At 30.7% G+C, this 24,978-nt stretch overlaps 1 protein-coding gene across 2 annotated transcripts in view; it reads left to right on the top strand.

The window, feature by feature from the left end:
* Positions 1 to 24,978, top strand: part of LOC142320462 (breast cancer anti-estrogen resistance protein 3 homolog) — a 416,915-nt gene that overhangs the window by 195,959 nt on the left and 195,978 nt on the right. For both annotated transcript variants that reach the window (XM_075358261.1, XM_075358262.1), the window contains exon 4: positions 15,353 to 15,428. In XM_075358261.1, coding sequence (XP_075214376.1) covers positions 15,353 to 15,428 — 76 coding nt within the window. The remainder of the gene's footprint in view (positions 1 to 15,352; positions 15,429 to 24,978) is intronic.

Raw genomic sequence — 24,978 nt, 5'->3', positions numbered from 1 at the left:
CACCACAAATAACGAAATCGCGAATACTGGAAACGGGAAGTGTAAATAGGTAGATTTCACTGTCACACGTAAGAATAATATTTAATAATGTTGATAAGCTTATTTTTTTGATAAAATAAATATAAAATTGTACGGTTTGATTTCATTACAAACTAAATCAGTTTTATCATTCCACAAGAAATTATCATCTAATAAATTACTCTGTAATTTTGGTTTATCGTTTCATTAATGGGAATTTTATCCACACGATCGTCTTCAAATAAATAAATTCAGTTCTATCGTCATGAGGAATGCTTCAACGAATGGCTCAAGATCAAGATTTTACCTGCCTTCCGAATAATACATTATTAATTATAATATTACCTTGGGAAAATAATGCAGGAAAAAAATTAAAGTAACATTACCATAATTTTACTTCCTTGTACGAAGTACAAGGAAGTATTGTGATCGCGAAAAATTTCGGTTTCAGATTTCAACGGAAGTATCCATTTTAGCTAGTTTGTTTGTTTAATCCAAAAACATTTCAACTTTTGACTTTTTCTTAACTGCAATAAATAAGCCCTCATTGAGAGCTTTTCAACGATGTATCTTAAGTGGTACTTATTTTCATTTGTTCCAGAGTTACAGCCAAATGAATTTTCAATTAATGAAATATTTGGATCTTACCAGGGGAATGAACATCGGTTCAAATCAGACTTCATCTCCTGTTTTTTTTTAACTTTTTTTTTTTTAATTCAAATATAATGATTTATTAATAATCTTATTAAGCCCTAATTGTAAAAAAAAATTGCGATAAATAAAACTTCAATAAAAAAAAAAATGAAAAAATGTCAGAAGTTATTAATGAAATAACATTTTAATATAATGTAATAGGCGTACAAGGAAGTAATGTGGTGTCAAAATTAGATTTTTTTTCTTTGTCACTATATATATATATATATATATATATTTTTTTTTTTTTTTTTTTCATTGCATCAATTAATAATTTGATATATATCATAAAAAGGAAGAATAATTTCCTTAATATTTCTATATAATATATCTATGTTTACTTATGTGGAAACTTAAAATTTATGTTGGAAATGTAATATATTAAAAATGGATGACAATCTGCAAATACTTAACGTAATCAGAATGTTTAAAGTTTTAACACTATAGCTCTAGTCGTGTTTGTTATTAGAAAATTCCAATCTTTTGTAATCTTGTTTTACCAGCTTTTAAACTTTGCTATTACAAAACACAAGAGAGGAAATTCATTTTAACTAAAGAATTCTAAAAATTTCTATCGACACTTCTTTCATAGTTTACCAATGAGAATGTTACACTAATAGCCGATTGTATTTTTTTCACACTGTCGAAAAATCTTCGAATTTTTACAATTTTTATTTCTTCTTAATAGAAGTGTTATTATCTTATCTGCTTTCCTCAGGTATCATTCCCTTTAATTTATTTTATAATTCCAGGGAATTCTATATAAATATTTGTGTTTTTTTTACATAAATTTAAGTAAATTAAAGACATATTTTTATAGTTCGGCCGAGATAGATCATATTTTCATTGTATTATGAAATGATATTATTTTTAAGTAGAAAGAGATAATTCATTATTTGTTTTAAATTACCTTTGCATCAACGGTACAAGAGGCACTATTTTAGTTTACTTTCCCTGCGAGTAACGATGGTCACTATTCACGTAAACCCTGCTACGAACTGAATGAAGATGTTAAATTTTAAAGTCGGTTATCACTTGCAATTTGTTACTGTTGCTATGCTTTTGTGCAATAGTATAACCGGCTTAAGGGCAAATGCGCGCTATGAGGCCAGCGGTCGGGTGGCCACGTTGCATACGGCCGAACAAGCGGCCAGCAATGTGGTGGCCGCGCCTCGGCCGTCCTGTCACAAGATGGGTGGGTGTCACCGAGATAGCTGCAGTTTTTTATTTATGTAATTAATTGAAATAGCAAAGAAAAAATATGTTTTATAATTTTTTTCGTGATTTCCGTCAACATGAAAAAACTTTTTCTATTCCACTAGAATGTCGGTTAAGAGTTTTGATGGTTTATTAAATAAAATTGCATACAACATAAGAAGTATACACACATGAATGTGTCTGTGCATAAGACATTTTTGTTGGAATATTCATTATCCATAAATAAACTTGGGTCTCTCTATAACTTCAGAAATTAATATTTTTCCGAAATCAATTTCCGACATTATATCAAAATTTTTTAAAAAAGAGTCTAGAGAAAAAACGAATTTGAAAAATATACGTTTGCACTTTTTTGCTAAATTACGCACTAAAATTACAATTTAATACGATTTTGCGTACTTTTGCACAAAACTGAACAGATCACTCTCTGATCGCATACTGGCCGTCTTGCGTGCACATTGTCCCATTACAACTAATACAAATTTTGTTTGCAAGATTTCGGTTAATCGTGACGAACGACAAACCTCTAGCCGCAACGGCCAGTTTATCGCAGCCATGTGAGTGCGCATTTGCACTAATAAAGAAACCAACGGGAAACCACTTCTTCCCTCACTTTTCCTAATTAATCTAGTATGATTTCTTCTTAATCTTGTTAACATATTCGTGTATCTCACTTTCAGGAGTCACACTTATATGATGAATTTCTTATAATTTTATAAACTGTTTTATAGTAGGTTCTGTTAAAAGTTAATCGGTATTGTAAAATACTATTGTTGTAATTTTAGTTTTAAAATATGTCGATGTCAAATGAACAGTCTTCTTTTATGATAAAAACGTATTTCAAAAATAGTATGATTTTTTGCAGTATCTAAGAGTGTTAATTTTGTATATATGTTAATTTAAAATCGAAATTTGGTCGTTCTCACGTAGAATACCCACTTGTTGTAGTTAAATAATTTTAAAAACACTTTTTTTACTTTAAAAAATAAATAAATACATTAAGGGCATTTGAAAAAAAAAGCTAGCTATAAAACGGTCTCCACATTTTACAACGGCAAAGCATGCTCTTACCTTGGGCATTTCAGATAGGAGTGTAAAAATTCGGCGTGAATATCTTTAACTGCGCCCATATAAAATGATGCTTATGTTAGAACTAAGCACGAGTGATGGGGCATCTCGTAAAGCCTAGCGATAAACTTCACCCTTTCACATTTAAGGATGTTTATATTAACAAAATTTATCTGAAATTAACAGAGAACTAGAAGCGGTAGTTAGCATTTCGGTCAAAATCCGTTATATGCACACAACGCTTCCGTTAGTTAGTTCTAAGATGGCGCCGCTGAAACCCAATATTGTAATAAATAAATAAAATGATAAATGTAATCTAACCAAACTTAACCTACGCTCGCTTCGCTCGCTAACCTTGACTAGCCAGCGAAGCGAGCGTAGGTTAAGTTTGGTTAGAATAGATTTATAATTTTAACAAACCGGGTTGGTCTAGTGGTGAACGCGTCTTCCCAAATCAGCTGATTTGGAAGTCGAAACTTAAAGCGTTCAAATCGTAGTAAAGGCAGTTACTTTTATACGGATTTCAATACTAGATTGCGGATACCGGTGTTATTTGGTGGCTGGGTTTCAATTAACCACACATCTCAGGAACGGTCGACCTGATACTGTACAAGACTACATTTACACTCGTACACATCATCCTCTGTCATTCTCTGAAGTTAATACCTGACGGTGATTCCCGGAGGCTAAACAGGAAAAACAAAAAAAAGATTTATAATTTTATTTATCTCTTATTTCAATATCGCGTTTCAGTGGCGCCATCTAAGAACTAATTATATAACTAACTACAGTAGCGTTGTGGCATATAACAGATTTTGACCGCGTTTCTTTAATAATAGCCTATTTTTGCCGCTTTGTAGTTGGAATCTAAGGAACGCCTTAGAATTTATAAAATACGCAAAAATTTATTTATTTTTTTTTAAATAGCCAAGTAAAAGAAAAAAGATTGTTTTGGATGAATATATAATCAGATTAATTTTTTTTTTTACTTTTATGTAATGTAATTTAGATTCTATCCTAAGTTTTACTATAGTACATTTAAATAGTTTTGTATGTAGAATCTTCCTACCGACAAGTTAGGTTAGAACATTGCAGATGCTGCTATCTTGTAGAAAATGTGTAAACTGTTATTAGCCTTCAGCGCTAAACGCAGTACGTATATTTTGGTATGATACTTTCTCTCCTTTGATAATATTCTTTTAAATATTATTTATTTTTATATATTATTATCTTCGTATCACTATTTTATTTATACTGTATATTTATAATTAAATTATCTCAGGATACTTTTGTATTTTAAACAGATTATTGAAAAAAATATATAAAAAGAATTTGAAAGTTTTAAAAACTCTAATAAAAGTTTATGGAAAAATTGCAAAAAAAAGATTAATAAAATTTGTATAATTTTTAATGGAATGGGATTTTTTTGCTGTATGACTTCTCCTGTAATGGGAAGTTTTCACTTTCATTTCTCGTTAAACATGCACGTAATGAAAATATTTTAGTATTAGTATACTTGTCTCTCACTTACTCTCGCGCTCTCTTCATTTCGCTCTACTCGCTCTTTTTTAGGGATTTTTAATGATTTACATGTTGGAAAAGTATTTTAATAAATTATATAAGAAAGAAAATAAAATATAAATAAAAATAAAGTTGTAGAAAACATTTCAAAATTTTGACCAAGATTCCTCCCCGGCATTTAGATAAGAAGTAGCATGCGAAGAAAGTTATCTTACTTTTAATAGTTCTTGTAAATTTTTATTTAATTATATTTAATAAGATGTGTGGGCATCGACTGCTATGATTATTTTGCCCGAATGGAAATTTGTAGCGTACGAAAAATGCCACGCCTGATCGGACCCAGGACCTTCGGGTGAAAGGCGAAACGCTACCTCCCGCGCCACGGTTATGGTACTAGAATTAAATGATTTTCTGATTATGAAATGCAACCAAAAGAAAAAATTAAATAATTATACGTTCTGAAATCAATATATATATATATTAAACACTAACGTTTTTTATTAACCTTATATGATTTGTCATGAACTGTTGAATTATTTATTTTATAATTGATCTCTAGCATTACGATGCCCATTTCTTTAGCGGAATGGAAGCGGTCTCTGTCTAATACGAAAGGTTTTAGGTTCGAATCTCCGTCACCCTTAACATTTTGCCATACGCTACAAAATTTTTCTTTCATATGTAATTGTAATCTGGCGGTAAGTCCGAAGGTGTTAAAATAAAATTAATTCTAAACTTGTTTTTGCCAATCTGTCTAAATGATACATAATTAGTTAATTTTCTTATCCAATCTTAACGTTTTGGTTTTTTATATAAAATCCTATAACTGAGCTAATCCAACTACGGTAAGCAAACTTATTAAAGGTTATAATTATAGTCATAATATTAATTAGCATTATTTTGTATTGTTACAAAATAGTATTATCAACGTAACATATAATACAACATTCATTTTACTCCAATTTACACAATATACTAAGCATAAAAGTGTACAATATAAATATTGTTTACATCATCATATTCTTGTATCTTCTTGATATTACTAAATCTAGAATGTTGAATTTTAATGCGTGACTGCGGGTGTTGATTTGATATAATATTATTGTTATCGTCGTTCTTAAGATAATAAGTTTAAATTTAAATGGATCTCTACTATAATACTCTAATACTATTTATTTTTAAAATAATGGTTGTTCCAAAAATGGCTTTAGGATTTTAAATGGTTATACCCACATAATGTTTTCTTTGTTTTAAGCAAATTTTTATATACACCAAGTTGAATAGCATACAACAAATCTAATCATGCCCCCCCCCCCACCACTAATGCAAGAACAGCGTATTGAAATCATAAAAACTTATGAAAATGATCAGTCCATAAAAGAAACGCATCATAAAATTCGTAACTTTTTCGGAGCTTTCGATCGTCCTTCTGAACAAGGAATTCGAGATTTAGTGAAAAATTTAAAATACTTTTCACAAAAAACAACACCAAAGGAGGTCAAATCTCTACTTTCTAATGAAAACATTGCTCTTATACGAAAAAATATAGCAAAATAAGACATCAACATCAATTTCACGGTGATCTCATGAATTACGCATTTCTCGGATCAGTTTATGGAGAATCTTAAAATCTTAAACAAAGACTAAAAATTTAGACAAAAATTCAGCTGATTCAAGAGTTAAAAGTGACGGATCATCGACAACGCAGAAATTCTGTTAACTTAGATGTTACAGGAAAAAGCAATAGATCGATTTTTTGCGCATAAAATCATCTTTAGAGATGTTGCTCATTTTTCGTTAAACGGTACGGCTAATAAACAAGACTGTCTAATTTATGGGGAAGAAAACCCTCGAACGACTTACGAAGGATCATCTTACGCCCAGAAATATACGGTTTTCTTTAAAGACAATCAAGGCAATGCTGTTACAGTAAATGCAAAGCGTTATAATATGTTAAAAAAGGTTTTATGACCTTAAAATAAATAGAATTGTCACTAATGATACTTATTTTCAACGAGATGAAGCTAGATACCATACAACACGAGAAAACATCGCGTTATTGCGCACGAAATTCTCTGAACGTGTTATCTCATCGAATGGTGATGTGAATTCGCTGCCAAGACCTTGCGACTTAACCCTATTTACATTTTTTTCTTTGGGGTTATTTAAAAAATAAAGTTTAACCTACTAATCCAACAAACATTCCAGCCCTAAAAGATAACATCCGAGCCACTATAAGGAAGATGTAAGTTCCCGAAAATAATCTTTGAAATTACAATGTTCGCAACGATGTCTACCCCAATATAGCCATGGTGGATATTTAAACGATATCTTTCGTGTTTAATTTTATTTAATAGTACTTAATCGAAATATTTCCGGTTTATTTAGTTAAACTTATAATTGATTTTTGTAGACAAACAAAATCCTAAAGCCATCTTTGGAACACTCTGTAGTTTTAATTTATATATTCCCTTTTTATAAAGCGGTTCATATCTGTGCACAGGTTATCCTATATTTGCTAATTACATATTGACATTCTTTTTTTGTCCAAGGAAAATAAAGGTTTATTCATTCTTTAAATCGATTAATTGTTTCGAAGTATCGAGGATTCGATACAGGATTTGAAATGGAAAAGTTTACTGATAACTGCTGTTCAGTAATACAAAATTACATTGAATTTGCTTGTAGTTATTCACTTTTAATTTAATTGGGCTGTATTGTACTTCCTGTTAATTAATTTTTTTATCTCTTAAAATAATATGATCTGACTATATGTATTATTATTCATCTTTGCCATAAAGACAATACTTTTGTAAACATACAACAATAATATAATTCCGAACGTTTATAAATAAGTGCGAATTATGCGCTGGATAAAGCTACGCATTTGATACATACATAAATTTCCAGTTCGTTAATACATAATGATATGATTTTAGAAAAATGTCTGCAAACGTGGTATTATTTACAATGTTGTAACATATCTGTTATTGTAATGACTTAAAACTGTTTCGTATGCTTGGCAATATTACAGATAGTTAAAAAAAAAAAAATTTTTAACTTAAAAAGAAAGCATCAATCCAAACAGATCTGACCTTGGTTTACCTCTCCTAACTAGCTATCTTTGTTGAGACGTTTGGTCTGAACTCCCCCTGCGATAACGTAAAACACGATATAAAAATTACATTTTTAAGCATATCCTTTTTATTATTATTTCCATCATTATTTTCTAGCCTCGTTGAATTAATATTGCTTGGTCTTCTTCTCTTAGTCTTCAATAATTTTCTTATTAAATAGATATAAAAGGAAAAAAATCACTATCGTTTCAGTTGTTCCTTAGGATAAAATAATCTAATATTATCTCTAGTATAAAAAGAAATGAAAAAACGTATTATTAAAAATAGTTTATTTTTAAAGCAGATAACAGGAATTATCTTCATTTTAATTATTATGAGCATGATAAAAAATAAACAATAAAAAAAAATATCACATTTTATTTTAATAGATTCTCAACTTTAAACCGATACCAAACAAACACAGAGTAAATTAAGTGCGTTAAACCACACGTAATCTATAATTTAATTAATGTTTATCCAGATATTACTATTTTTAAATCTATAGAACATCTTACTTGAAATTATTGAATTTTGGTTTACAATGATAAATAATTTTTTTTTTGTACTGACATTAATATTTAGGAAGAGGTTAACCAAATACTATGTATGAAGTGACTTGTTTTTGAAAGTGAAGGTAAAAAGACGAGGAAGAGGACAAGGGGCCTGGTTCGAGGCTTTTGATATGTGGATATAGAGAAGGCTAGCGAAAGTAAGGTGAACGGATAAAGTGAGTAATAACGAAGTAATGAATAGAATTAAAGAAGAACGAACACTTACCCGGAAAGTACAGAAAAGAAAACGACTTTGGTTAGGACATGATTAAAACAAATGGAATCTTGACAACTGCATCGGAAGGGTCGGTAGAAGGAGAAAGAAAGCGAGGAAGAAGGAAGATGAAATTAATTGAGTTGAAGATAGGAAACTAATGTTAAGGAGAAGGATTGAGAGACAAATGGATAGAAACAGCGGTGACGTAAGGGACCTGCCGCCAGCTAGAACACTACTAGATGATATTTCCATAAAAATATAATAATTTATATTTTTTTTAAGTAGACTAAAATAGTTTGCATTTTAAGAATTTGATTGACTGAATCGTATGATAACCGGAAATATTTCATTCTATCTAATGCAACTTTATTGATTGCTAGTAGGAAGCAGTGAACCCACCGGGTTGGTTTAAAGAAATTACAAAGATTTAATGTATAAAAAAATTATGTAATTTTTATCTTTATTTAATTTAATTTTTATCTTCTGCGTCATTTATATTATTTGAAGTTATATAATTCCGGCCTGGTTGTGGAGTTAGCAATTTTTAAACATCAAGTTGTACCCACCGAGTTAGTCTAGTGGTTAACGCGTCTTCGCAAATCAGCTGATTTGGAAATCGAGAGTTCCAGCATTCAAGTCCTAGTAAAATCAGTTATTTTTACACGGATTTGAATACTAGATCGTGGATACCGGTGTTCTTTGGTGGTTGGGTTTCAATTAACCACACCTCAGGAACGGTCGAACTGAGAATGTACAAGACTACACTTCATTTACACTCATACATATCATCCTCATTCATCCTCTGAAGAATTATCTAAACGGTAGTTACCGGAGGCTAAACAGGAAAAAGAAAGAAAAAAAGTAGGAAGCAGTGTCCCTTATTAGGGCCATAAGTACATTTGCAGCTTGTTACATCCATGAACTTCTGGGCCAAGATATTCAGTTAATTAGAACTCGGTAGCAGAAAGGTAGCTGGAGTACTGTTTCAGAAGCATTTAGAAACAAAATAAACGGGTTCGGTCAGGCCTCTAATTTTCAACCTCTGATACCCAAAGGTTAAAATTAAATATCATTGCCACTCCACTTCACAAATTTAAAAGATATAAAAATTTATTGAGTTAACTTAGAGATTCAGTTGAGGTCTCATTTCATAGAAAAACACATCTAGACGGTCACGCAACATTCACTTTGTTTCAATAGGGTTCCCGTTTACAATGCGAAGTACATCCCACCTGAAATTGATTTCATTCCAGACTGTAGCCAGCAAGTCGGGCGTTACCTCTGCAACTACGGCATTAATTCGAATTCTTAGGTGAACAAGATCAATAGGAAAAGGTCGTACATAAATCCAGTCTTTAATTAAACCCCACGAGAAAAAATCTAGCGGGATCAAATCTGGGGAGCGACGTGGCTTCTTTCTTTTTCTGTTTAGCCTCCGGAACCACGTAAGGTATTACTTCAGAGGATGATATGTACGAGTGTAAATGAATTGTACAGTCTCAGGTCGATCATTTCTGAAATGTGCGGTTGATTGAAACCCAACCATCAAAGAACACCGGTATTCACGATCTAGTAATCAAATCCCTATAAAAGTAACTGCCGTTTCTAGGATTTGAACCTTACAACTCTCGACTTCGAAATCAGTTGATTTGCGAAGACGCGTTCACTACTAGACCAACCCTGTGTGTTTGGGGAGCGAGATGGGTGTGTAATTTGATCTTCACGACAGATCCACCGACCTGGCAATCGTTTATTAAGAAAATCTCGGACTTCTAATCAGTAGTGAGGTGATGCCCCGTCTTGCTGATAGTAATGGCACCTTCTTCATCATTGTCTGATGAATTAAAAATTTTGAAACACATCCAGATAAACGATACCATTTACGGTTGCCTCCTGGAAGAGAACGGGCCGTGAAGTCTTTGTTTGCTTACAGCGCAAAAACCATTGACCTTAGGGCTAAGCTATCACGAATGTGCTGTATCTTGAGTCTTTTCGCTACCATATTCGACATTTATGGGTGTTCACCCGCCTTGCCACTGATGTGAAAGGTTGTCTCATCACTAAAAATTACATTGTTTAAAAATGTATCGTTGTCTGGAAATTCTATTCGTTATTTCCACACAAAACTGCAGCCGAACAACTTTGTTGTCATCTGCAATGTGTTGAACTGTGAACTATTAGTTTGAATTGTTTCAAGTGCAGTCGTTTACGAAAACGCGCCATACAGTCGTTTGTAGAATGCCAATCTCACGACGCCCATCGATTTTGTTTCTTCTGACTATGTGCACATAGAGTTTAGACTGTGCCAAGGTTTCTTCAGACTATGTGCAAGGTTTTCTCTGGTGATTCTGTAACTTTAACAGATCAACCTGTCTTAACGAAGGTTTGGTGCCAAAAGTAAATTATATACCTTCTAGGAGGTATAACGGTATTGATTTGCTTGACATTTCTCCCGCCATCACCCCATTCGGTCTCCCTAAACCATAAAACCGAATGTCTGTGCCATAAACGGCTACTGAGCCTCGAAACAGTTTAGCGACCAGTGTCCTAAATTTTGTGTCGATCACAATCTTTTTCCGCACATTTTTGTCTTAGGTTATCCACTTTTCATCGGTCGATTTTAACGGCTCGATTTCGTTACGTTTCTGTAGAGAATCGCAGATTGAAATTCGATCGAATAAATTTTTCTGAGTCAGATCATGTGGCACCCAAACGTCGAGCTTTTTTTTGTAGTCGGCTTTCTCCAAACGGTTTAACATTGTTTAATGATGGATGTTTAGGTCAGAAGAAATGTTATGATTGCTTACATGCCGGTCTTCCTCGACTTTCGCCAGAATACGCGAACGGTTCAGTACTTTTTATATTACCTATTACTTAGGCCTATGTATAAACTTTTGCGGCTCGAACATCAAAACTGGTAAATCAATTTATTTGAAATTCTGTAGTAGCGTATCTGAAGTTGTGAATTTAAAAATTTTATGAAGGCTGGTCGAGTCGTTTTTGAGTTACGTGCTCAATTTAATGTTGAAAAAATTTGAACGGGGCAAGTTAGAAGCGTGGTTCATTATGATGGTGCAAGCTGGAACATTGACGTTTCAACTATATCTAAGGTGTATATTTATTAGCAGCAGAACTGCGCAAGATTTTTTTCTGTGAAAGATACAATAGTTTAAACATAAGTTACATTTATTTATACCAACTAAAACCGTATGTAATTATAGTATATAAATGAGTACACCATAAAAATCTCATACTTGTAATTTAATAAATAAACTATAAACAGTAGTATTACAGAATTAAATTATCCCTTTACGGAACGTATAGGACGGGTAACTATCTAGCTTTTTTAGAATGTGGGGGAGGGGGTTGGAGAATAAAATTTATTATTGTACATACGTTCTCAGCATGATTACATATAAATAATAGAAATTGCCGTAATAAATTTTAACAAAAAAATGTAGTTAATGTAAATTTAAGTACTGTAATTAAATAGTTAAAAACGTAGGCCTACAATGTTTTGTATTTTTAATTTATTATCGTTTCTTTTTTATTGAGGGTCGGATATAATTGTGTATTAAAGAATATATTTTTGGTTGTTAGACCGCGTGATGTGTAGTTTTATAGTTTACGTTCTGTAGATACAATACAAATAAATTTGATGTCGTTTTCTGTCCATATTTTCTTTTTCATTCTTTGTTAATTTTTCCTCTTCCGGCATTAGCAATTATAAGGGGAAAGTAAATATATATATATATATATATATATATATATATTTATATATATATATATATATGTCCAAAAAAAAATCTAAAAAACTGGTCGATTTTTAAGTTTGGTATTTTAGGGAGACAGTTTAAACAAAAAATTGATGTAAAGAATCTGATTAAACAAATTATTCAGTGCTCCCAAGTCTAAAAAAATCTGTTTTTGTCAGACGGACGTTTGTCATACGTACGTATGTATGTTGGCCTGTATTCGTGCTCTGCAGCACGTTGACTGATTTTCTTCCAACATGGTAGAAAGGTGCACTACCTTCGGGGGGAATGAATCTATTGAATTTAAAAAAAGTTAAAAAATTCTGATGTGGACACTACATAACATCCTTATACGCCTGTTAAATTACATATACACATTTTTTGCTGCGCTTCATTTAAACTTATTTCATTTGGAAGTGAGATACGATCCTCTAATTCTTTAATAAAGTGGACAGCTACACAATTGCTGAAATATTAGTTTTTATTAACATCAAATATTTATATAATTATTAATTCAACAATCTTACATGAGATATTAGGGTAAAGTAAAAGCCCCTTTACTCGTATTACTAGATCAGTATTATTCATGTCTTAGTGAGTTGCTGTTTAACAAAAGTTTCAGATTTCTGGTGTCTCGTATAAAAAAAGTTTAATAATAAATAAAACTATTCCGTTTAGTGAACTCCTGTATACCGGTTACAAATGTTAATTTCGACCTTACGGTGTAAAATATTCAGTTTTTATTATTGGATTATTTGGCGAATAATCAAAAATGAAAAAGAAACAATCGTACAGAAAAAGAAAAATAATATGAAGAAATATATCTCAACAAAAAAACACGACAAGAAGATGAATGTGAAAAGGAAGAAAATATTAAGAACAAGGGAAGAATAAAAAAATTAAGAGATGATAAATATAAAGAAGATGAAAATGTTAAAACCAAAGAAAGAATAAAAAGGAAAAAATGTTGCAAACCAAAATACAAAATAAACAGGAAGGAAATGTTGCAAACAGAGAAAGAATAAAAACGTTAAGAGATGATAAATATAAACTGGAAGGGAATGTTAAAACCAAAGAAAGAATAAAAAGATTAAGAGAAAATGATCAATATAAATAGGAAGGAAACGTTAAGACCAAGGAAAGAATTAAAAGATTAATAGAGGATGATGAATATAGAGAGAAAATTTGAAAACTAGAGAACGTGTTCACAAATTAAGATCAGAAGATTATATCAAACCGAAGAGCGATTAAATGATTGGCAACAAAAAACAAATAAACGAAATGATTATAAACTCCGACTTAGGGAGAATATTGTCCGAAAATATCAGAACAGTAATGAATTAAAAGATAGGAGTTTTTGCAATTTATTAAAAGTTGGGCATGTATACCTCAGTGTATATGTTGTTCTTGTGAGGGTCTATTTATCAGTCACTTTCTATTTTTTTAGAATCGTATTATTTTTGGCCAAAAATAATACGATTCTAAATTTTAATTTTCAATTAATAACCAGATGTTTCACCAAGTCTGTTTACACATACACATATATAATAATGCCTATTAAATCACGGAATGTGTTAGAAGTTCGTCGGTAAAAGGCGACGAAATCAACGAACTACGTTAACAGTTCTAAACATGACCTAATCTAACAGTGAAATGAAAATGGAGGAAAAAATAAGCGTAAAAACATTATATTTCAGTTCAATTAGATTTGCAGTAAAGATTACTTTCAAAAAATACCTCGAATCTTGTTAGACGTTTTTTTCCATTTCATGAACCTCGTCGGGGCTCGAATATGTCATTTTAGTACCTTTACGAATTCCGCCGCTAGATAGCAGTATTTGATAATACTAGGTAGCGTACAAAAACTTGATAATGTACATGAAATAATAAAAGTTAAAAGAAAATATATTACAGTTTGTTTTAATAGTAAATGCTGTTGTGTAAATGAAAGTACTGAAGATGAAATAATTTTTTATTCTCATCACTTCTTCAAACAAAATAAAAGTATTAGTTTACAAGAGACGATACTAGTTTTATTAAAAAGGGAATAAATAAAACAGAAATAAATTCAAATGGTAACATACATTTAACATGTATTTTTTTTTTTTTTTTTTTAAGAAAATTCCAAATTAATAAGAGATTTTGCAAATATGAATGTCGTGTCTTACATTTTTTGATATCAGTATCGTTTTGTTAAAAAAGTTTTATTTATATTACAGAATTTTTTGTTTTTTGAGCGTAAGAAATGATATCTTTGAGACTCTTACAGTACGGTTTACAATTTCATTATATATTTTTTTTTTGTTGATATCACTGCGTTTTGTTAGATTATTCGTTTATTTTTGTTTTTTTTTTTTATGAGTTACTGATTGTGATCTTATGGATTTATTATTAAAATTTATTGACTTAGAACAAACAAATTGAATTTCACGGCCAATTTTTTTTTTTTTTTTTGACAGTCATCATTCACATCATACCATATTTTTTCCTTTTTTAATAAAACCTTTACGAATCAAAAATCCATGATGTAATATTGCACTTATTACTTTGTAAGTGTAACCCTTGATTTTTATCGTTATTGCCTATAAATCTGGAACCGATGAAAATACGTACCACTTATGATATATATATCGTTGAAAAGCTCTCAATGACAGCTTATTTCTGCAGTTAAGAAAATGTCCATAATCCAAATTTTTGGGCTTTTGGAGTTTTTAGACACTTTGGTTCAGTCGATTCCAGTTAAAACGGGATGCACAACTAGATGTTACAACAGTCCTATATCCAAAATTTCAACATCCTACGGCCAATCGTTTATGAGTTATGCGAGATACGTACGTCAGATGTCGCGCCCGAAACTAGTGAAAATGGATTTTGGAAGTGTCAAAATGGATATTTCCGTTGAAATCTGAAAACCGAAATTTTTCGCGATCACAATATATCCTTGTACGAAGTACAAGGAAGTAAAAAGAAGTGTGAGTGTTTTTAATCTTTACTTAGGTTGTTTATCAAAGGTTTTCTTACAGAAGTTGATGTTCTTTTATCAAGAGCGGCAAATAAGCGATATTGTGAAAAGCGATATAAGGATTCCTATACTTCATTAATATCCTTTGTGTATATATAATACATTGATAACGAAGATGTTTTGAATAATCAAAAACTGTTTATAAGCAAAGTAATTTTTAACTTTTATTTCAGGAAAAGCTCAGAGCGACAAGGCACAAAGGCATAGCGTTGCTGTGGACAACGCCCGATTGGTTAATGCACCCACCGGGTAAGTCTCCTCTATTAATAAAATAAGTTTTAATTTTATAATTACAAACAAAAGTCTATATATATAAAAGCAAAGTTCGTACGTGTGTCCAAATTATTGAAATCTTCAATCTGACCAGTAGAAAGAAAGTTAGGGGTATTTTTAACAGACTACAATGTTTAGTGAGTAGTTCCCGTTAGGGAACCCGTTATATACCCGTTAGGTAGTTCCTGTTGTTTTGACAATAGGAATTATTTACATTCTGACTTTTATAAAGTGAATGGTTAAATTTTATGAAGTTCGGTAATGTTTTTTTAATGTTCAGTGTTAATTTCGATTTTGCAGCCATATTTCTTTCCGTTAAAAAGTTATTTTCCACTACTACTGTGTTTAGAGAGTGGTTTGAATTAAACACGGTAGGTAGTGCTGTTGTTTTGACAGTGGATTTATTTACATTCTGACTTTTATAAAGTGAAAGGTTAAATTTTGTGAATTCCGTAATTTTCAGTTTTTTAATGTTTTTGTAAGATTCATTATGTTCAATATTAATTTTAATGATTTTGCTATCAAACTTTGAATTGTGTTCATTTAATATATATATATATATATATATATATATATATATATATACTCAAATCTAGCAATACTGAAGCATTGCCGGGTCAGCTACTATTATATAATCACAGTTTTCAATCATTTTTTTATTCAGTGTGTTATTCATATGTGTGCGCGCGCGCGTGCCCGTATAATACACTGATTGATTACGTAAACTAACTTTATTACGAATTAGGATGAACTTGGTGTATTTTGATTGATTCTCATTTGTGTGATTGTTTTAAAAATATATTCAACATTATGTGTGGTTGTTTTTGTTGAAGGCGAGTTAATAACTTTCCGTGTTGATTGCTATCACTATTCAGTGTGTCTAACATTTGAGATGATTATAAATAAACGCTAAGAATGGTTTTTAATTTAAATTACCGTTAGTTTCTAGAGTAAACTAAGATCATAATAACTCTTTTGATTCAAAGATATTTCAGTATTACCCGATAATCTGGATTTATCCGTTATATTGTTTGATTACGGGTGAATGAAGCAATTTTTTTTATGAAAACATTAAGAATAAACTTATTTTAACATAAAGTATAATTCACAATATTGAAACTGCAGAACCGCCTGCAATTTTTTCATCTGAAATTATTTGGAATCGTCCATCTTCACGAAAAATAGGTTTTTGACATAATACTTTATTGTAAATGATAATATAATGCAATCCTTTATCCAGTTATTACGCAATCAGTTCCGATACGTAGTATGACGATAGAATAATTATATTTTTATTATTTATGAGAAAAACAGTGAACAAAATATGAAAAAAAAACTCAGTTTCTTTGTTCCATTGAATGTGAATATTTTTTAAATAAGATTTCTCTAATGAAATGAGAATAATTTTCAGACGAATAGAAAAAATTAAAATCAATCGATACACTGAGAAATCTCATGGTTTCAATAATATGAAATAAAATACGAATTCTCTTTCCAGAAAGTACTGTAACGTAATTTTATCTCCCTGTCTTGTTGAACGGTAATTTATACAATCGCAATACCCTCAACGGTCGATAAAGTGTGTTTTTTCTTTTCTTTTTTTAGGAAGCAACAAAATTGGAAAAATCTATCTTTAGGGTGATAAGCTTGTAAAATCTAAATTATTCCTTTAAAATGTAAATTATACTCATTTCGGTGGGGTGTTAATTCAAATATAATTAATCGAAAACATCACATATTTTATTCGTTTAGCGGACGACGTACAGTTTTTCACATTAAGTGCGAGAGAGATAATAGGATAGGGCAGGTGGTACTGTTAGTCATTTCTTTACGAAAACATAGCTCCGTTTACTTATGTAGTAAGTATGCAGTATTCTGTCGGAGTTAATTTTCAGGATAGTTAATAGCACAGTAAGCAAGCCGTCAGCCTATATTTCACACCATTACGCCGCCCGCTATAAAAAAAAGTTTTTTTCTCGTTTCAATCTATCTATGATCAAATTTATTAACATATTAATTATAGTAATCCCTTGCGTTCCTCGTCCAATTTTCTAAAGAGTGAATTTTACTAGTATTACTGCAAATAGATTAAAAAATTAATATTCAGTACAGTACTTAACAAATTTTTTGTTATTACTGTAATATTTTTGTATTTTAAAACAATATTTCCAACCTTATTTCATCAGTATAGCGAGTTAGATGTACTGTGTAAATATTTGCCCGCTAGGGAGACAAATTGTACTAAGGAACCTGATTTAACGCTGTGCAACTTTTGACTCATCTCTGTTTTTATTTTTCAGCGGTAGATGTAAGCACATTCCTCTACTCTATTCCAATTGAACGATGAGGTTTAAGAAAACTTTCATCTGTAACATCTTCCTGCTTCTATTTTTATTTATTTTGAATCCTTCAGTCCTTCAGCCATCTAATGGAACTAAAATTTTTAAATATCGCGATCGTTTTCAGTACAGTCTATTGATTTGCTTATTCTTAACTCTAATTTGAAAATACTGTTTTTTTTTTGTTTTTTTTTTTAATTATTTTTATGGTTTTGATTTGCGTATTAACAATAAATCAATCATTCTTTATGTTTGACGCAATTGGAATCTCTGAAATAATTTTTGATATATTTTCTAAGGAAATGATTAAAGAAAAAAAATTATTTTTCATGATTTCTAAATAGCTGAAAAGTAATTTCTATGGAAAATTTAAGTCTTAAATCGTAACATTGTGGTTAAGCTGTTTCACAGAAATTTGGATTTTATTAATCATTATTTTTCTTAAATAAATCTAATTCTACCGAAACATGAATCATATATATTTTCATTATTTATTGTAACCATCGGCAAAACTACAATGTCTTTCGTATTATAGAATACACATAACAGTAGCTAACCCCTACAAAAACAAACAGTAAAACATTATAATAACGTAAACGTTCATGCTCATCATTCATGTCAAAGCACTATCATCACCGGGTTTTACAACTTGTCCAATCTATCGATCTGTGTGACCAATACATTCAGTTCGCACGCGATCATTTATCAAATAAAAAATAAAAACAGGTAGATAAACTAATGAAAACAACATTAACCAGTAATAAATAGCAATAGCATTAAAATCATAGTAAACAAAAATTGTTAATCGTTAAAATACAGAAATAAAAAAATAGTTCTGGAAAAAGTGCATGAAAATGGAGTATCTTCAACTATCATCATTAAGGTTCAGCACTTGAACTTTTTTAATCGTTTAATGTGATCACTGTTGTCTAATAGATTCAACGCGAACATGATTTACATGTCTATTTAGTCTAACCATGGTACTGAAACAGTCAACCTCATCCGAAAGATACGGGAACCCAGGTATTCATGTATTTCAGAATCCCTTACGAACTAAGGCTGTTCGGTCATTTTCCTCCATAATTTGTTCTGTGACTCTTGAATTACTGTAATATGGCTGCCACTAGTCGTTCCCCAGAGGCTGAATCCCGTACGTCAATACCGGTTTCAAGAAGGTCTTAGAAACCTAACAGCTAAATTTGTTAAAATCTATCGGATAAGCCCAAAATATTCTACCTTTTAAATACCTTTCATTATTGAACAAATGCGTAAGTAATGCAGATTGTCATTAAATCGTTCATATTTTTTAAATAAATTACTTAAATTTCTGTTTCACTCTATTAAGTCGAGTTTCGTTGTACATAAATGCAATTAATTTCCATACTCTCCGTAGAATTGTTATATATATATATTGTTTGGAAACATGGAAGAATTTCAATTTTAAGTTCACGATATACCAAACGTCGAACTCCGTTTGTCCAAACAGATTACAAAATTGATTTAATTACAATTTTCTCAGGGACCATCTTTTAATCAACATATTTCTAGCTGACAAATCGAGTCGTTTTTTTTTTTTAACTTTTTAGCTATTCTACGTGAGAAGACGATCCGGATGAGTTTCTGAATACATTGTATCCCTTGACTGGAGCAAGCCTACGTTATTCAATAACAGAATAAATACTCGTTTACAAAGAGTGAAAATAACATGTGTAGATTTGTTTTCATTTAACGGTCACCTAATCGTGGTTTTGTTGGGTAACGCTAAGAAATCGTGAAAAATACATTTTATCTAATATGTATGCCAATATCATACAAATTATTTTTGTATGTCCACATATCTTTCTAATTTTATTAAATGTATTGAGGGTTTATACATAATAAATATATATATATATATATATAAATGTTAAAGTACCATCGACACTCAGACACTCACAACTACCGTTTTGTTAATTTAATATAGTACTAAAAAATTTATAATAATACGATATAATTAATCTGTCTTTAATTTTTCCAAATAACTTATTATAGTTTTTTCAGGAATTAATGATACTATATATTTGTGATTTAAAAAATAGTATATATAGATTTCCATTTTTGAATTTTAAATTTAAAAAAACTTTAAATTTTTTTTGCTCTGAAAGTGTTCAAATTTTTTTTATATTTTGCTCTTTTTTTGTCTTCAGTCATTTGACTGGTTTGATGCAGCTCTCCAAGATTCCCTATCTAGTGCTAGTCGTTTCATTTCAGTATACCCTCTACATCCTACATCCCTAACAATTTGTTTTACATATTCCAAACGCGGCCTGCCTACACAATTTTTCCCTTCTACCAGTCCTTTCAATATTAAAGCGACTATTCCAGGATGCCTTAGTATGTGGCCTATAAGTCTGTCTCTTCTTTTAACTATATTTTTCCAAATGCTTCTTTCTTCATCTATTTGCCGCAATACCTCTTCATTTGTCACTTTATCCACCCGTCTGATTTTTAACATTCTCCTATAGCACCGCATTTCAAAAGCTTCTAATCTTTTCTTCTTTGCTCAATAATTTTGCTCAATAAGCAAAATTATAAATAGTAATCAAGTGTAAAGATGTTGAATGGTAGTTATATGTGTAAATGGAAATAAAGATAAATTAGAAAATATTACTGATGATGAGCTTATGTCCGAAAGCGCTGTAATGTAAAGGAAATAAGGTTGTTTCTTTATTTCTGTACTGTGCGGATTGGCTGAAATCCAATATATATAGGTAAAATTAACGTACAGGGGAAGTATGGACTATAAAAAGTTTATTTTAAATAAATTGATATATATATATATATATATCATAATTAATTTTTTCTATTTAACACTATGTCCTTGATAATTGCTTTAGTGCTTTAGTTAATACTGTAATCCAAATACTGAAACTTTGAACTATAGATCAGTTACAAAAGAAGTTTTAAAATAACCACATTTTATAATTATTTTTTTTATAAAAATAGTTAAAAATGTTGATTTGGATAAATTTTTGTTATTACTGTAGACACTTTTCTAGATAAAGTAGATCATAGAAAATATCAGATCCCTCTTATAATTATAGAAGAGTAGATGATTATGCTATTATCATAATTAGCCTTTGACATCAGAAAAAGATTTTTTTTTTTAATTTATTTTTTATAGTCTAAAATATCTAACACATTCCATTGTATATCTTTGAATATAAAATTAATTAATATATTATTAGCCCTTATTTTTTTACTAAAGCAGATGAAGCTCTGATATATTTAATTTCTAAATAGCTAAAAATGTTAAAATTAAGTATTTAATTTATTTTACTCTATTTAGTGTGATACAGATTGAATTTATTTCTCCAAAAGATAGATAAAAAATAAATAAAGCGCAAGAGAACTAATTAACTTAATAGGGAAAGCGTAAGTTCATAAAAGTATCTAAATGTGTTGAATGGATCGGTGTATCGATTAACATGCTGGCTTCTAAATTAGCCGGTCTTAGGTTTAATTTCTAGTGTTACTTTTTCACCTATCGTTTTATCCATTTTATCTTTCTTCGAAAAATATATGCATTGCTTGTCTTAAATAACATTAATAAAGTAAATTAAGAAATGAAAATGCAATAGCCTTGCGTGATTATTATTTAAATAACTAAGGATGTTAACGTTTGTGTAAGTTTCTGTTGTAGTTTTAAAAAAGTATTAATTCGTATTAAGATGCTACGATTTGCTGATGATATAGTAATTCTAGCCGAGAGTAAAAAGGATTTAGAAGAAACAATGAACGGCATAGATGAAGTCCTACGCAAGAACTATCGCGTGAAAATAAACGAGAACAAAACAAAAGTAATGAAATGTAGTAGAAATAACAAAGATGGACCGCTGAATGTGAAAATAGGAGGAGAAAAGATTACGGAGGTAGAAGAATTTTGTTATTTGGGAAGTAAAATTACTAAAGATGGACGAAGCAGGAGCGATATAAAATGCCGAATAGCACAAGCTAAAAGAGCCTTCAGTAAGAAATATAATTTGTTTACATCAAAAATTAATTTAAATCTCAGGAAAAGATTTTTGAAAGTGTATGTTTGGAGTGTCGCTTTATATGGAAGTGAAACTTGGACGATCGGAGTATCTGAGAAGAAAAGATTAGAAGCTTTTGAAATGCGGTGCTATAGGAGAATGTTAAAAATCAGACGGGTGGATAAAGTGACAAATGAAGAGGTATTGCGGCAAATAGATGAAGAAAGAAGCATTTGGAAAAATATAGTTAAAAGAAGAGACAGACTTATAGGCCACATACTAAGGCATCCTGGAATAGTCGCTTTAATATTGGAAGGACAGGTAGAAGGGAAAAATTGTGTAGGCAGGCCACGTGTGGAGTATGTAAAACAAATTGTTGGGGATGTAGGATGTAGAGGGTATACTGAAATGAAACGACTAGCACTAGATAGGGAATCTTGGAGAGCTGCATCAAACCAGTCAAATGACTGAAGACAAAAAAAAAAATTCGTATTCTGTAACATACATGTTTTTCGGATAATTTATTAACTAGTTTTAGCCTTTGTTCCTTTTCTAAAGTCATTGAGTGTTTATGTAATAATCCCGTTGTTGGATTTAATAATAATCACACCTGACACAGCAAAACGGCTTAAATTTTGCGTCTGGGGATGGTTTAATATAACACAAAACATTGTGGTTTATTCGATTGATTTGAATGAATGAACGGTTGTCAGGAAAGATGTATCTAAAATTTTCTACGATACATATTTTGAATATGTCACTACCATTGATAGCTCCACCAAAAGTTTAATTTTGAACTTTGATTCCCACATAATACCAGTTTTAAAATTGACATTCTGTGTTAGGATTATTGCTGTTATTTTAATCCTAAAGAAACAGCCTATGCACATTTCAAATTTCCCTTTAGTGACACAGTTTGGAAAAAAATTGTACATTGAAATTATTACTTGTAAACAAGAACAACTTTTGTTAAAAGCTTGGACAACAGTTAAAAGACGAAATCCATTTAAAATAGAATTTTTTGGTAATCAGATAGTTAAATTTCTTAAATATTTGTATATCTTTGGGGAGTAAAAATATAAGGTAGCTGCACATCTGGAGAGAAAACTGATTTCTCACACCCATACAAACAGGCACATTTCAACATTACATAATGCAATCCATTTATACACATCTTTAATAAAATAATGAGAACCATCTTATAATCTCTTAGTTCCTAATTCATTCTGAGTTTATTAAAAGGAATACTAAAACATACTGTTAATTTTATGAATAAAAAAGAATAATTTTAAACAAAATTTATTTCGTTCAAAATACTACTACAATGTTCGTCAGAAAAATTATAAAACTTAAAATGAATTGTGAATTTACTTGAAAATTTAAATAATTCTCTGTTACAAAAGGAGAAAAATGAAACGAACCGTTCCAATTAATTTATTTTTATTTTAGAAGTAAAGAAGTAAATAAAATCAAAGATAATAAATTAATTTGAACTAATAAAAGTTAATATGTCTTTATCTTGCCCGATATAAAGAATTAAATTCGGAACGCTTGTGTAATTTATCTTTAACAATCTTCCTTTTTCCTTAGAGCCACCAAAAACAACTTTTTTTAAAGTTTCAATGAAATTAGGCAGTGCTATCTGATTTAGATATCGCTTATAATACTGATTATTGTTGATCATTCACACATTCATCCAATATATATTTAAAGCAATTTTATTGTGTAGTTTTAGTACGTCTTCATGGTAAAGAATGAAGGAACGAAAGTACGTCATTTAATTTTAAGCTGTCAAGTACAATAAACATTTATTTGATCCGTGCTCACTTGTTCGATTTTAATATGTATAAATCAAGATTTCCTGACTGAATGTTAATCAGCGCCCAGCAAAAACCGCTGAAGATAAATTGATGAATATTAATATACAAGTTCTTCTTACGGTGCACACTATTTAGGAGTTTCTGAAATTTCGAGTTTGAAAGCTAAAATAGGTAAGTTTTAATATTTTTTTTAAAATTCTGCGTTGAAACTTTTTTGGTGTATGCAATCTTCATATGAATATCTAAAACCCAATCTATAGATTTTTCGAAATTTGATCTTGAAAGGGGGTGAAATAACGTAAAAGGATTTTGAAGAATGATTACAAATTTTCCGACTATACTAAACGAGATATTCACTTGATTTGAGCTTGGAAATATCTATAAACCATTTTCGGGATTTTTTTCAATTACAAGTTTTTAAGGAGTGTGACGGTGTGCGGCGCGGCGGCAACCGATACAGTCACTGCTACTGTACTGTATATGCAACGCGACTGGCTGCACCTTCTTACTGTTACTTGACTAAAAAGAGAAAAAATAAAGGAATTTAAATAAATATGAGAAACGAAGTACGGTCACTTGCTATTGGTATTAGATACAATAGTAACTCGGGTGGTTAGGGGCCCGCCTGGATACTTGCTTCGCCAAGATAGGCGTTTTGGCATCGGACCCCGGTGAGTTGAGATATTCGCTGTTAGGATGAGAATGGATGTGTGGAGAACTTTGTGATGGAGCAGCGGTGTGAGAAGGTGTAGGCATTGACCACACCGGGAGAGATACGTTATGTTTTCATTAGGGGCTTATTAAATATCTGAATCTGTTTCTTGTTTTTAGAGTAAATCAAGAGGACTGTGATTAAATTAAACTGAAGCACAAAATTGTCATTCATGCGATCAGCACTTGTTTTGTTGGTATGAGGATAGTATTTTTGGTGTTTAAAGGCTCAATCAAGTAACGAACTGAATGCATAGTCTAAGTGAAGTTGGATACAGCAAGATTTTTGTTAGAGGAAAGCGTGAGGATCACGCTTCGATGAATCGGTTAATTTGATAGTCGAGGTCGTGAAGTTATGTGGTCGTGGTTGAAAGAGATTAGAACTGAAAAAAACGAAGAAAACAAAACTGCTGATAAAATTATGAACGATATTGTCCAATTTAGCACGTAAAATTCAAGATGTTCAATTCAAGGCTTCACATGTTTAGGAGCTGATGCACTGTGACAAGAAAGAGCTCACGGAGGAAGAACTTGAAGAGTTCGCAACACAGCCTTTGCCTACTCTGGAAGATGAAGACAAAAATGAAGAAGTTACGAGTGAATTAAACTTAAAATCTGTAAACAAAATTTTTATGTCTAGCCA

The sequence above is a fragment of the Lycorma delicatula genome, chromosome 2 (genome assembly GCF_047948215.1).
Source record: "Lycorma delicatula isolate Av1 chromosome 2, ASM4794821v1, whole genome shotgun sequence".
NCBI classification, from domain to species: domain Eukaryota; kingdom Metazoa; phylum Arthropoda; class Insecta; order Hemiptera; family Fulgoridae; genus Lycorma; species Lycorma delicatula.
Note: the sequence above shows the minus strand (reverse complement) of the source record. Positions and strands in the feature narration are given on the sequence as shown.